Genomic DNA, 16110 nt, shown 5'->3' on the forward strand with positions numbered 1-16110 from the left:
GCTAGGAAAAGGTTCAGACCTTTGTACAAAAAATTTTTTATAGAGGAACCGTTAGGCTTTCCGAGTAGCAACCAACACTTTATACCTCTCCGCTCGACGAAATCTTTAGGTTAGTTATGCCCTCCACGCGTCGTTGACCGTCGCCCATGTGAGCTCCTCCCTACGCTTACCACTGGATCATGTATCATAGTATTATGGAATGAGAATGTGTATGAGCTTGGGTATCATTCTTAAAAATGATGTTTAGTTAGTTAAATATTTTCAATCGGAATGAACCTAAATTTCCTTTTTTATCCTTACAGGAAAATAAGAGAAAAAATTAGATGAGAGAGAAACTTGAATGTGAAAGAAACATATGATGAGAAAAAATGATGAGAGAGAAAGTATGATGATAGAGAAAGTGGGTTGGGAAAAAATGAAAAAAGAAAGTATGATGAGAGAAAATGAGGAGAGATTGAGAAGAGAAAAAGTATGATGAGAGAGACAGTGTGCTGAGAGAGAAAGAGTGATGGGAAAAAATGAAGAGAGAGAAAGTATTATGAGAGAAAATGAAAGAGTGAGGAGAGAGAAAGTACGATGAGAGAGAAAGTGAGCTGAGAGAGAAAGGGTGGTGGAGAAAAATGAAGAGAGAGAAAGTGTGATGAGAGAAAATGAAAGGATGAGGAGAGAGAAAGTATTATGAGAGAAAATGAAAAAAGTGAGGAGAGAGAAGTATGATGAGAGATAAAGTAGGTTGAGAGAGAAAGAGTGATGGAAAAAATGAAGAGAGAGAAAGTATGATGGGAGAAAATGAGAGACTGAGGAGAGAGAAAGTGTGCTGAGAGAGAAAGTGTGATTAGAGAAAATAAAGAGAGAGAATGTGATGAGAGAGAATGAAGAGAGAGAAAGTGTGATGAGAGAAAATGAGGAGAGAGAGTATGCTAAGAGAGATTGCCGAGAGAGAAAGTGTGATGAGAGAGAAAGTATGATGAAAAAATAAGGAGAAAGTGTGTAATGGGAGAGAAAGTGTGATGGAAGAGAATGAAGAGAGAGAGAAAATGAGGAGAGAGAGTGTATGATGGGAGAGAATATAGAGAGAAAATAGTAGAGAATGTGTGATGAGAGAGAATAAGGAGAGAGAAAGTATGTTGAGAGAAAAAGTGTGATGATAAAATAAGGAGAGAGAGTGTGAAATTAAAAAAAATAAACAAATATACTAAGGGTTTTTTTGTCTAAAATTTAATTCACATTCTTATTCCATCAAAATCCAAGGGAGGGGGTGAGTTTCATCCATACCCAAGTTTTTTTGTTTCATTCTAAAATCTTGATTTTATTCCTATCAACCAAACACAATATTTGAAATAAATCCATTCCCTCATTCTCCAACTCATAAATCAAACGCCATCATAGAGTATAGACTTTTGGAAAACAATCGGGATGATCTAATTTAAAGGACAACTGATCCAACATTATTGATTTAATTGATTTAAACATGAATGTCATGAACTCGTAATTTTAGATTTAATTGATTTAAATATGAATGTCAAAAAATATTATTCAGATTAAAATTGTCTAATATCAATTAAATAAATATTTTAAATAGTCTTAAAATCCAAATTCTCAAAAGATGCAAATGACTTAAATAATCTCAAATATCAAGAATAGCCTTCGAAAAAATTTTAAGCGATAAATTCTTAAAATCTAAAATGAGGTCGTTATGGATTTTATTAATCCTATTGGCATGATCGGTCCTATTGATTATGCTTCGATTCCATTATAAAAAATAATTCCAAATGATTCTCACATAATTTTGTAAACTATAATGATCATCATGTAAGTAGACGAGATCCTTTAGTCCATAATTTATGAGTCAAAGGATGATTTATTATTTATAATTGATGGATTAGGATGAATTTCATCTGTTTAAGTTATGGGATTCATTAAAATGGATCAATTCATAAAAATCGTCATCTGTAAATTACAGACAAAAAATCCATGCTTCTATGTAAGAGAGTAAGGGTGATGATTTGGAGATCGAGATATTTGGAATTTTGACTGTCTACCTCAGGGCTCTCAACTCTTTCATACCGGAGGCAATTTTTTAAAGAAATATTTATTAAGAAGGAAAATTATTTTGTTGGTAATAATAATTATTTTTTAAAAAATAATAACTCTTAATTTTTAAGAAGTAAAATTACCAACATGATTATATATTCAAGTTTTAATAATAAAATATAAATTATTTAATATTTAAACATTATTAAAAAACTTTATTAATTTTAATTAATTTTTTATAAAATTATTTAATTCCGAACTTATTATTTTAAAAAAAATTAATTCTAAAAAAATCCAAACCATAAATATCAAAGAGTTCAAGATTCAAATATGCTAACTGGAAAAAAAATCATCTTAAAATATCAAGAGAAATTAAAGATAGTCATTTTTTATTTATATAAAAATAATAATTTGATGTTTCAAAAATTAACATATTGTTTTAATATTGCATGAAAATTTTGACATTTTTTTTTTGGATAGAACAAGAAAAGACAATAATGTAAAACAAGGCGATCATTGATGAAGAAAAAAAACCGAGAAGAGAATATCCCGTTTAGGATCGCGATTCTAACTGGATCGATCTGGGATCAATAGGATTTGATCGGTTACAATCAATATACAGGATTGGTTTTTAGACTATATAACTCTAAAAAAAACCAAGATGATATAATTTAAAGGACAGTTGATCTAACAAAAAATATTGATTTTATTAATTTAATTATAAATGTTGAGAATATTTAATAAAAATAGATATTCAAAACTCATAATTTTTAAGAAAAAATAAAAAATATTATTCATGATTAAAATTGTTTAATATCAACTAAATAAATATTTTAAATAGTCTTTAAATCCAAACTCTAAAAACAAAGACGTAAAAGACTTAAATAATCTCAAATTTAAAGTAAGTCCCTACAAAAATTTCAAATAATATTTTAGCATTTGGTTAAATGATCGAAATGACTATGAGTATGAATTTGATAATAGGGTGGAATGAGAATAGGAATGAAAATGATATCCATCAAATTATATGAGTTTTGTTGATTTCTATAAATCTAGTAATCATTCTCAAAATGTGATTCTCAGACCCACAATCCAAAAACTATCTTTTAGGGTGCGTTTGGTTCAAGTTATCATGTATAGCTTTAGTTATGTGATTACCAAGTAATCACATAACCAAGGTTATCGAGAATAAAGCATAACCCCAATGTTGTTTGGTTGAGCGTAGGTTATGCTACAATCTAATTTGATATTTTCTATATTACCCTTTGTTTAATTTGATATTTAATTAATTTTTAAAATTAAATTATTATTATTAATTAATAAGTTGATAATATATGTAATAAATAAATATAATTTATTTTTAATTTTTAAAATTTAAAATAAGTATATATATATTTTAAAATATAATTTAAATAAATTTAAATATTTGATTAAAAAAATCAATTCTTCCTCAGGTTACTGTGCTTCTTCCACGATCGCTACTAGCGCATCCTTCGTAAACCGTCAGCATGCTATCTCCTCCACGAACCGCCGACTCCTCCTTTGCGAACCGTCGACTCCTCCTCTGTGAACTACCGGCGCCTCCTCTGTGAACTGTCGGCGCCTCCTCCTCGAACCGCCGACGCCTCCTCCGTGAACCGCCAGCACCGTCTGCCTTGGGCTGCTGCTCCCTCCTCCACGAACCACCGGCACCGTGCATCTTGGTCGTTGCTCCCTCCGATAGTGTGTTGTCTCCTTCACAAACTGCTAGCACCGTCTCCCTCCTCTGCGAACCATCGGTGCCTCCTCAACGAACCAGCACTGTTCGCCTCAGGCCACTGCTCCCTCCTCCGTGAACCCTCGGCACAATGCGGCTTGGGCCGTTGCTCCTTCCATCGGTGTGTCGCCTGCTCCGTGAACCACCGGCGTCGTCTCTGTCTCCCTCTACAAACTGTTGGTGCCTCCTCTGTCGCTCTGCGAACCGCTGGCACCGTGTGCCTTAGGTCATTGCTTCCTCCTTCGCAAACTACTATTCAGAGGAGAATCGTGCGCCTATGATTGCTGCTCTCTCCTTCGCGAACCATCATCGTTGCTCCGTCTTAGCCGTCGTTGCTCCACGGTGCCCACCTGCTCATCGTTGCCGCTTGTCGCTTGGAGGATAATCTGGGAAGAAAAATTTTGTTAACCTCGGAATCGTGGAAAACCCAAGGCTTCCAAGGTTTTCCCATTCCGGGTTATATTCCCTAATTGCTGACGTGGCGAGAATATTGCATTACCAGTAATCATCAATTACTTAAACCAAAGAAGGTATCGTTGATAACCAACTAAGGTTATCAGCGATAACCCCGAACCAAACACGTTCTTACTATCATTCCATTCCCTCATTCTCAAATTCATCAACCAAATACCCCCTAAAATAAGGTCGTTATGGATTTTATCGATCTTATTGATACTGATCCTATTGATTATGTTATGATTCCATTATAAAAAATAATTCCAAATGATTTTCGATACGATACGAATTATGATTTTGTAAACTACAATCATCACCGTGCAAGAGTGCAAGTGTCAAGGGAGGTGATTTGGAGGACGAGGGATATGGAGTTTTGACGGTAAATATCTCCATCGGGTTGTCTCAACTCTTTCATACCCTAGGCAATTTTTATTAGAAAATATTTATTAAAGAGTAAAATTATTTTGTTGGTAATAAATATTAATTTTTAAAAAATAATAATCTCTAATTTTTAAGAAGTAAAATTACCAACAAAATTATATATTCAAGTTTTGATTTTTAAATTAATAAAATATAAATTATTTAATGCTTAAACATTATTAAAAACTCTATTAATTTTAATTCTTTTATATAAAAATATTTAATTCCAAATTTATTTTTTTTAATAGTTTTAAAAATAAATATAAACCATCAATACCAAATAATATCTTATAGTTTAAAAGACGTGTTAAAGATTGTAAAAAAATTTCAACATCATTGGGAAAACGAAAAGAATGTCTCGTTAGCTTTTATGTCCTTTCAGGTCTGTTCTATTAAAATAAACTGATACTCATAATTAAGTTATCAACCATTTAATACGCGTGAGACAGTCTTAAGGAGCTCTCGGATTGGGAGTTATCACTTTTTTATTATCGATTAATAAGGGAGAAGAATGACACAAGATCGATAGATAGATGAGAGAGAAAAAGAAAAAGAAGTAAATGACATTAGATTATCGGCAGCTACTAGAATATACATTGTTTAGAAATCAATACAGAAAGTAAAAACCTATTAGATTTAAAAAATAAAATATACACTTAAAAAGCAACAAATAAAATTAAAATTATTTAAAATTAAAATATATATATTTAAAATTAATCTAAATTTCAAGTGAATATTTTTATTTTTAAAAACTAAATATTAATAATATAAAAAATTAAAAATAAGGGCCCAATCAACTTGGGATCCTAGGCATGACCTATATCTATAATTCCGATCCTCTATCTCAAAATTATGTGTCCTCAGTATCCCCTTATCGATCAAATGATCATGACATCTTTAAGATGTGTACAATATTTTTGAAATATAATTTGATTCGTCTGATTAATGAGCAAGATAAAAAAGGCACATAATTTAAAGACAGATAATCCGAACTCCTATGGGGCCAGTAGTGCCTTTTCACTGCCCCATGTTACAAAATTAATTAAAATTAAAATATATATTCGACATCAATTTTTAATAAAAAAAATTAATATATAAATAGACACACCTATCATTGGTTGGTAAAATTTATTTTTTCATTAAATATGCTTAATATTAAAACAATATATATATAGGCCTACATTTTTTTTTTCAAAAATGTTTATTCTTTTTTATCGTTTTAAAAAAATTAAATCCATATAAATAGGAAACATGTGAGTAACAACGAAAAATTAGTATAGGCCTACAGCTTTGTTATGAAATCGGGGAAGTGACTAATGCTAACATACACCGGTTGCTCCGTTGAAATTAAATAATATAAATAGAAAGTTCTGTACCCGTTCACGAATTTTTTTTTTCCATTTTTTATTGTCTAAATTTTAAATTATATTTGTTATCATTTTAAAATAATAATTTTAAATGATTTATTCAAAAAGTATAAATAAAATATTTTAAAAGGGACTTGACGCAACCTTATAATTATTAATTTATGATCTAAAAATAATATTTTTAAATTCAAAAAATTATTTTTTATAAAAAATAAGATAATATTAGGTACAATCGATCATTCTCTGAGATTCTGTAGGGAGAGAAATTAATGTATTAGACTATCCTTTATAAAATATTTTGAAGATAAATGAAAAATAAAAGGATTTAAATGAAAATAATAGAGTATTTTTCATACATTTTTAAAATATAGATCAATTTGGTGGATTAAAGAATAGGTTAAATCAATTTTTTAAATGATTGCATATCCACAGACAGAAAAGCTCATACTTCAAGCATAAATCGTCAGATGGCAGCAGTCTGCAAGAACAAAATTAATGATCGTGCTACTGATGTTAAAGAAAACAACAATAATAATTCTAGCAACTATCTTGTGTCTGAAGACCCAAAAATTGCTAACAAGAAAAGAAATGGTGTGTTTTCATTGCTAATATAATTGTTTCTGATGATTTTGGTATACTTCTGCTTCTTCATCTTAGTGCGATAATTCAGGAAAATCCACCATCAAAGAATGCAAGGACTTCAGTTTATCATGGAGTAGGTTTGAGATGCTTCTTCATTCATAACCAAGCTTATGTTCGATCTTGCATTAGTCTATGATACAGTTTTGTTTGCAATACACTTATGATCAGAGAAATTGTAAACCGCAGTTTCTTATTTGAAGAACAAAGGCGCAATGGTATAGCGAAAGAAGGAAATTTTGCATGTGACACGTGAACATCTACTTAGCAAAAGGTGAAGTGATCCTCGTGCGCCTCTATCTACTAGGTAACATTTATGATCTCAATCTTGAGGAAAATAATAATTTAAAGTGTTTCTTGATAGTATCCTGTTTTTGTTTTTGATATTTTCTTAAAAGTTTTTTAAATTATTATTATTATTTTATTTTTATCATTTTCATATTTATAAATTCATAGGGCTAGCATGACATGCTCGGACTCAATTTCAGCTGAACACATGCATTGCACGTGACATGAAGTAGGTAAAGGATAAGGACGTGATCCACAAAGGTGGCATTTCCGTAATTTCGGCCCACAATGCCTTTAAATGGCAGGCCTGGAGCGTCGTGGGGAAACCTAGGCCGTTTCGATTCTTCGACCTCGTTTTCATCGACGAAGAAGATTTGGGAGGGCGATGGCGGAAGAGGGAACGGTGATCGCCTGCCACAGCGTGGAGGAATGGACCAGGCAGCTCGAGGCGTCTAATGCGTCCAAGAAGCTGGTAATAAACTGCTTCCTTCGTCTCGGATCTCATTTGTTTTCCTCCGTTCCTCTCTCCCGTCTTTGATCTAATTGGCTATTACTTGATCTTGGGATTGCCGGTTCTGTTACGGCTTCTTTATGTTACCTAGGCGACTGCTGATTATATTTGCCTGAAAGCTCAGTTATTGGTTTTTGTTTCATTTTCTTCTTTAACCTGATATTTTTGTGTTAAGAATGTTTACTTCTTTAGTGTATGTTCCCCCGTGTTGCAAATGGTATGCGCACTTAAAAAGTAGGACTAAAATATAGGTATACGGCAGGTTTCTCGCAGGTAAGATTTTTTATGTGCTTAGCTCAAACCTTAATTTCGTGGCCCAAATAATTTATTGCCGCAATAAAGTTGTTAAACCAATATTTTATCATGAATCGTTTAGGAACTTTTGAAACATGATTCGTCGGTTTGATTGGGAAAAATCTAAAATATATTAGAAATAATTACTATATTAGAAAAAAAAATTACATCTTTAATGTAATATCTTACTTAATAGCATAACATAGTTAGTGAAAGATGCGGATTCTAAATTTATAAAAGAACGTGCTTTCATTTACACATCGTCAAAGGTTACAAACTGTTGTCTAGTTTAATTCATTTAAAATTGCAACCATATTGCCATCACATTTATACTAGAACTTAAGTACATATTACTATATATTTATATAGCAACAAAATATGAAACTCAAGAGGCCGACAATAAGTCAAGAACTCCACCCCCACTGTGAATTCTGTCTTGACAAGAACATTTTTATTCACCTAAGCTGTCAACTACTTGTGAGGCTCTACCCTCCCTGACCTCTTCACTAATCATTCAATAGAGATTTTCTTTTTTAAAAAAAGATAGTGATGAGAATCCTCAAAGACTTATATTTTGGATAGGTGAATGTGAGGTTTAAATAATGAAATTGGCAACAGCTTCCATGGCAAATTAATCTGGCTGATACCCTCAAGAGAACAGTTTTTTTTCTCTCTAAATGAGTCATACCAAATTGCACTGAATCATTAGATTTCTTTTGTAGGGTGACATGTATTGACATTTGAATCATATTTCATTGTGGGGTATGGATTGCAAATCATTTGTAGCAACTATATATGTCAGTCCATTCTTTTGTTATTGATGTGTTGATATATTGGCATCTATGTTTTAGCTTTTTTTTTCCTTCTTAATGTGTGTCCAATGTTTCCAATTTAATCACTTTCTTTATGATTATCTTGCTTTTATGAGATAATCTCAGTATTGAAGGTGTTTTACCTTTGCTGTTAACCAATACAAGAACACATCATATCTTTATCCAGGTTAAAATTTTGTATATGATCACTATATTAGAAAAGCCATGAATAATTTCTTGTGTGCAATTGTTTGTTATATTTATATGTATATATAATATAGTTTCGATGACAATAACAAATGATCCAACAATTTAGTTTGATAGGAAATTATGCAGGTAATAGGTTTAAATATTGAGGTAGCATTGAAGAATTGGAGATATCAGGGCTTTAGCTAAAATAGAGGAGATTATGACGTTCTATGCAATATTTCTTATACTCTTTAGGTTAAAGGATTTTTAGTACCAGTTTATGTCAGGCAACTATAGTATCAGTTGATGTTGGTCAATTAGAAACAGTACATACAAAAGATTGACCTAGCCAACATAATGTTAAGATGAATGCTTGAATTTACAGGGACAAAAAAGAAAACACAGGTTTAAATAGATGATAAAAATTTGGAAAATAGATCAGGATTATATAAACAAGTGCACAGACAACAATTAGATCTTAGTTAGACATATTCAATCAATGGGTACCAAAGCTTCAAGGATTGCAGGGAGAGAAATAGAAGAACCACCTAAACTTAATACAACTGTGTGAGACTGAAAGTGTGTGCATAACAATTGTACGTGTTGACGGATGACTCATATCTGGATGAAAGTTAATGTGAGGGATGTCATGGAAGAAAAATCTATTATGATTTTTTATAACAGAATTATGATTTTTCATAACAGAATTTTATTGTGGTTTTTCATAATAGAAATCTATTACGATTGTACCAGGTCTAGGTTTTAGGTACTATTTATAGGGATAATGAGAATCATTGAATATGATTCAATTGTGTAGAGAGAATTTTAATAAAGTTTCGATAATTTATGTGGAGTAGGCACGCTGTCGAACCACAATAACTACTTTTCTTCTTTCTCTTCTTCATCTTCTTCTTTCTCGTGTTTGCTCTTTCTTATGCGTCTTTGTCTCATTGCTCCGCGCGATCTCTTTCTCTCTTTCTCTTCTTCCGTGTTAGAGGTTGAGAGGTGTTGCCTCCCACCTCCTTTATGCAACAATTGGTATGAAAGCGAGGTTTTGGCGAATTTCTTCAACATGTCGGGGACGACTTCTGCGAAGTTTGATATGGTGAAGTTTGATGAAACTGGGAACTTTGAATTATGGCAGAGAAGGGTCAAAACTTGTTGGTGCAACAAGATATGGTGAAAGTGCTAGGAGAAAGGAAATCGGAAAGCATGGATAGATCGGATTGGGAAGAATGGTGGTAGTTTGGCAAAAGTTGAAAAGTTGGTACATGTCAAAGTCATTGACAAATAAGCTGTATCTTAAGCAAAAATTATTCGGGCTGAAGATGACAGAATGAATCGATCTGAGCCAGCACATCAACATATTCAACCAGATTATGAGCGATCTAAAGCAAGCTGATGTGAAGATCAAAATGAAGACAAGATGTTAATGTTGTTGAATTCTCTACCTTCATCTTTTATGTATAAGAATTTGGTTGCTACTTTGATGTGGGGTAAGGAAACTCTTAAATTGGTGGAGATTACACGTGCGTTACTAGGTTTTCATCAAACAAAGAAAACAAGCGATGAAGTTTTTCAAGGAGAAGGACTTGTGGTAAATAACAACCAAGAGCGTAGTAGGAGCAAATTTCGACATGGATCTGGTAACGACAACAAGGCTTGTTCTAAGCCGAGAAGGAAGAAGGTGATCACATGCTATAAGTGTGGAGGTAAAGGTCATATAAAGAGAGATTGTCTAGAGATAAAGAAACATGGTGTAGAGAACAATGGTAGTTTGACAAAGTCTGCAAACAAAGTTGAAGAAAATTCAGAGAGCGGTGATGGAGATATGCTTTCAGTTATGTCGAGTTCGGAGCAACTGACGGATGCATGGATTTTAGACTCTGCATGTTCATATCACATGACTCCAAACAAGGAGTGGTTTGACAGGACAGTGAATTCTGGTTTATTGTTGATGGGAAATAATGTGTCATGCAGAGTTATTGGCCTAAGGAACGTCAGAGTCAACATGTTTAATGGTGTGATCAAAACCCTATCTGATGTCAGATATATACTATAGCTAAGGAAGAAGTTGATCTCACTAGACATACTAGATGGTATTGGTTGTAGTTACAAAAGTAAGTGAGGTGATAAAAGTCAACAAGGGAGGTTTGACGGTAATAAAAGGATAAAAGCTAGCAGGAAACATTTATAAGTTGATAGGGACTACAGTTGTAGGTGGAATTGCCTCAGTGGAGTCTGAATCAGACGGTACTGTCTCGTGGCATATGAGGCTAGGGCATATGGGTGAACGTGGGATGCTAGAACTTCACAAAAGAGATTTGTTGAAGGGTGTGAAGACGTGTAAGCTTGAATTCTGCAAATTCTGTATTCTTGGGAAATAGAGTAAAGTGCAATTTAAGATGACAACAAATAAGACAGAGGGGATTCTGGACTACGTACATACGGATCTCTGGACAGCCAGTGTAGCATCACATGGAGGACACTTGTATTTTGTGAGTTTTACTGATGATTACTCACGAAGAGTTTGGATATACTTTATGTGTCGCAAGTCAGAAATTTTTATAAAGTTTAAACTATGAAAAATTGAAGTTGAGAACTAGACTAAAAGAAAGATCAAATGACTTAGGTTAAACAATTGGTTTGAGTACACAGATTCAAAGTTTCAGGAATTTTATGAACATCATGAGATAATGAGGCATTTCTCTGTTCACAGAACACCTCAACAGGATGGGGTGACGGAAAGGTTGAACAGAACAATCATTGAGAAGACAAGATGTCTCAAGCTGAGTGCAAGGCTAGTAAAGAATTTTTGGACGAAAGCAGTTAACATAACATGTTATCTCATTAATAGAGCCCAAGAGAAACATTAGAAGGCAAAGTATCAGAGAAAGTATGGACAGGAAATCTAATAGATTACTCTCATCTTCGAGTTTTTAGATGTCTTGCCTAATGCATATATCTAATGAGGAAAGATCAAAACTGGAAGTCAAAACAGTATATTTTTTGGGGTATCAGAAAGGAGTTAAATGCTTCAAGCTTTGGGATCATAAGAAAAATATGGTGGTGTTTATCAGAGATGTGGTGTTTGACAAAAAGGTTATGCTACAACGTACTTAGGCAGAAGGAAAGGAAACACAACAATATGGAGAAAAATATTGTGCAAGTGGAGCTAGAGACTTATGACTCTGATGATTCTAGCTCAGAGCACACAGAGCATTGTATTATAGCTGGTGGCAGAAGTACAGAACGAGACGAGTCGTAAAGCCACCCACCATATACGGATTCGAAAACTTGGTATTTTATGTGCTTAATACTAGTAGCGGAGCCCCTACATCTTTTTAGGAGGCGGTACATAGTTCTAAGAAGGATAAGTGGACGAGTGCTATGACAGAGGAGATGGAGTCATTGCATAAGTATCAAACATGGGATCTAGTGGAACTTCTCATGGAAAGAAAGCTATAGGGTGCAAGTGGATATTCAAGAAAAAAAAGAAGCAATATCAGAGGAAGAAGAAGTGAAGTTCAAGGCTCGGTTGATAGCAAAAGGATATTCATAGAGAAAGAGGATTGACTATGGAGAAATTCTCTCCAGTAGTAAGACATATGTCAATGAGTCGTGTTGCTTTGGTGACATATTATAATTTGCAACTGGAGCAAATGAATGTGAAGATGACATTTTTTATGGAAATTTAGAGGAGCAAATTTTTTTATGTCACAACCTGAGGTATTTAGTTAGTCCGGACAAGAGCGATTGATTTGTAAGTTGATGAATCGCTCTTTGGATTAAAATAATCTCTTAGGCAATGGTGCAAACGTTTTGATTCATATATGATTCAAAACATATATAAAAGATGTGAGTATAATTGATGCATATATATGTGAAGAGCCTTGAAAATGAATCACCAGTTTTCTTACTACTATACGTAGATGACATGCTCATTGTTGCGAAGAAGATGAAAGAGGTCGACAAATTAAAGAGGTTACTAAGCAAGAAATTTGATATGAAAAATTTGGGAGAGTCCATGAAGATTCTTGGGATGGAGATTCACAGCTACAGGGAGATTATGACTGTCTCAATATAATTATGTGGAGAAGGTGCTAGATAGGTTTAACATGAAGAATGCAAAGTCGGTGAGCACACTCCTGCCGCATCACTTCAAGTTATCTAGTACACAGTGTCTAAAGACAGATGACGAGATGTCAAAGGTTCCTTATGCTAGTATAGTTGGTTATCTGATTTATGTCATGGTTTGCACAAGACCAAATTTGACGCAAACAGTTAGTATGGCGAGTAAATTTCTTTCAAATCCTGGTCGAATATATTGAGATGCAGTGAAGTGGATTGCTAGATACTTAAGAAATACAACTGATTAGATTATGACATTATGTAGAACAACCAGAAGATCTTTCAGTTGCTGGATACGTAGATGCAGACTATGTAGGAGATTTAGATAGCAAAAGGTCTATATAGAATACGTGTTCACTGTGGCAGGAGAATCTATCTATTGGAAATCTATGATACAATTTATTGTTGCATTGTCTACTACGGAGTTGGAGTACATGGCAGCAGCTGAAGTAGCGAAGGAAACTTTATGACTTACAAGGTTGGTCAATTCTAGTGGAGTTAAGTTGTTATGCGATAGTAGAATGCTATCTATTTAGAGAAGAATTAAATGTATCATTCAAGAACCAAGCACATTGATGTAAGGTTTCACAAGATCAGAGAGCTAATTGCTTCCGGAGAAATTCAACTTGAGATGGTTCACACTTCATATAATGCTGCAAACATGTTGACAAAGCCAGTGACCATAGAGATGGTTAAACATTCTTGAACTTGATCCATATCTCTAGATGTTAGAGGAAGGAAGCCTAGATTCAGAGATCTAGGTGGAGTTTTGTTCAGATACTCGTGTTCTTCGAAAGGATGAATATTCGTTAAGGTAGAGATTTTTGACGGGTGACTAATGTTTAGATGAAGGCTAATGCGCGCGACATCAAAAATCTATTAAGGTTTTTTGTAACGAAATTTTGTTACGATTTTTTATAAGAGCATCCATAATGGAGGATATTTGGAGGGGATATTTCTCTAAATATCTTCTCATTTCAAATATCTCTCATTCTGAGCGTAGGTGATGAGGACATTGAGAAATCATCGGGCATATGACTTTTAATTAAAAAAAAAAACAAAATCTAGCTGCTGAGTTGTTGTTGTGATTTTTTTAATTTAGTAATTATCAAAATATAAATAAATATTAATTAAAAAATATTGATGAAATATATTAAATTAAAAATTGATAAGTATAATTAATTTTATTTAAATATAAAATAAGATATAAATTAATAAAATAACAGTGGGACCTATACATATTTTGTTGATGAGATATTGGATTGTGGAATTTAAGATATTTGAGAGTGAGATATTTGGTAGATGAGACTCGTAAATATTTGGTTAAAGGGATATTTGATTGTGGGTTTGAGATATTTAAGGAGTGAGATATTTAATGAATGATATGGACGTGAGGACTACAAATATTTAAAGAAACATTTAGTTTTATTGTAGATACTTTAATATAATTATGTTATGATTTTTCTGTTATGATTTTTCATAATAGAATTTTATTACGGTTTTTCAAAATAGAAATCTGTTACGATTTTATCGGGTCTGAGGTTTAGACACTATTAATAGGGACCCTTGTAAATTTATTGTATAATAAGAATTATTGCATATGATTCAATTGTGTAAAAAAAATTCTAATAAAACTTGGGCCCTTTTTGTGGAGTAGGTATGACGTCAAACCACAGTAATTCTTCTTTCATCTTCTTCGTCCTTGTGTTCGCTCTTTCTTGTGCGTCTTTGTCTCGTTGCTTCGTGCGATCTATTTCTCTCTTCCTCTTTTTCCGCATTAGAGATTGAGAGGGATTGCCCTCCCCCTCCTTTACACAACAGTACGGAAGTGTATATGGGTTAACATTCAACTTCAAATTGTTCTTTCTTATTAATGTTTTTTTATATGATTCATTAGGATTTATAGCTATGAAAAATTAGCTTTAGCCAGTCAGTTTTATTATGATTTGCTGAAGTTGGTGTTTTCTGTCATTGTGGACTGCGAATACAAAGTCTCATAGTTTCACAACCAGTTGTTTGAGTTCTCAGGAGAAATTGACCATACGTAATGTCCATCCATTGGTCTCCTTGCCTTTTAGATGATATTATCTCACTTCCTTCACTACCATCTTTTGCATTTTTCCTTCAAATGGGGTATGCAATTAAAGGATGTTGGGCTCCTGGATTGCCCGCTGCGAGCACTTCCTGATTTATCATGATAACCGATGGAAAATTTTCGTGGGGCCGAGTCGGTCACCCCAGGCTCGATGTTATCCAGCCTGATTAATCATTTTTTTTCCTTTATGCCATATCAGTTAAATAATCTGTGTACCATGACATCAAGCATTCTAAATCTGAAATTTAGTATTTACTGTGTTTGAGAAGATAAACTTTTTTTGTTGTAGGTTGTCGTCGATTTCACTGCCTCATGGTGTGGACCTTGCCGAATGATTGCACCACTCTTTACCGAACTTGCCAAGAAGTTTCCAAATGTTGTTTTCCTCAAGGTTGACGTTGATGAACTGCAGGTAAGTTGCTTCCCTTGTGAAAAAGTCTAATATTAGTCTCAATTTTTTTCTTCTTCTTTTGCTGCTAAATTTCTAATACGGTGAAATTACAGACTGTTGCAAGAGACTGGGCTATAGAAGGAATGCCGACCTTTGTCTTCCTAAAGGAAGGAACCATCGTGGACAAGATCGTTGGTGCAGATAAGGTAGCGCTGCCAAAGAAGATTGAGCTTCTCCTGTCTAAGTGAGCGTTTAATCAATGCAAGATCAAGTCATCTTCTCTCAAAACCTTCCCATTGTCAATAAGCAATTTGCAGAGATCTTGGATCTTAATTTCAAGTCTCGGATAAAAGTTCTACGAGCGCCTAGCAAATGCTTTTATGATTCGTCATGTTAAAAGCATTGATTGTCATGCTTGACGTTCTTGATCTCAACTTCCAGTTGTGCATCAGTTAATACTTGACCTTCATGTTTGGCGGCTTTGTTTAGATATGGACCTTCCTCACAGATCACGGAGCTTTTGCGTAATGTTCATGTGCATTCGTTCGCACTTACGCCGTGTTTCTTGTTCATGGCTTTCATGTGCACTTGCTTCTCTTTTACGTTGATACGGTGATGATGAGGGGTTCCATCCCGTTGTCATGGTGAGAGTCAAAGGAGGTCAAAGTCAAAATGATTAATGATTGGATGGCATCGGTCGATTGGGCGGAACACTCCCCGATCGGGG

General features: G+C 33.7%; 1 protein-coding gene across 1 annotated transcript; it reads left to right on the forward strand.

The window, feature by feature from the left end:
* Positions 1-7269: 7269 nt before the first annotated feature.
* LOC122025359 (thioredoxin H1-like) lies at positions 7270-15890 on the forward strand. Its single transcript, XM_042584164.1, has 3 exons — positions 7270-7432; positions 15282-15404; positions 15497-15890. The coding sequence occupies exons 1-3, from the start codon at positions 7346-7348 to the stop codon at positions 15629-15631; spliced, it is 345 nt and encodes a 114-aa protein (XP_042440098.1). The 5' UTR covers positions 7270-7345; the 3' UTR covers positions 15632-15890.
* Positions 15891-16110: the final 220 nt, after the last annotated feature.

Source organism: Zingiber officinale, chromosome 9B (genome assembly GCF_018446385.1).
Source record: "Zingiber officinale cultivar Zhangliang chromosome 9B, Zo_v1.1, whole genome shotgun sequence".
NCBI lineage: Eukaryota > Viridiplantae > Streptophyta > Magnoliopsida > Zingiberales > Zingiberaceae > Zingiber > Zingiber officinale.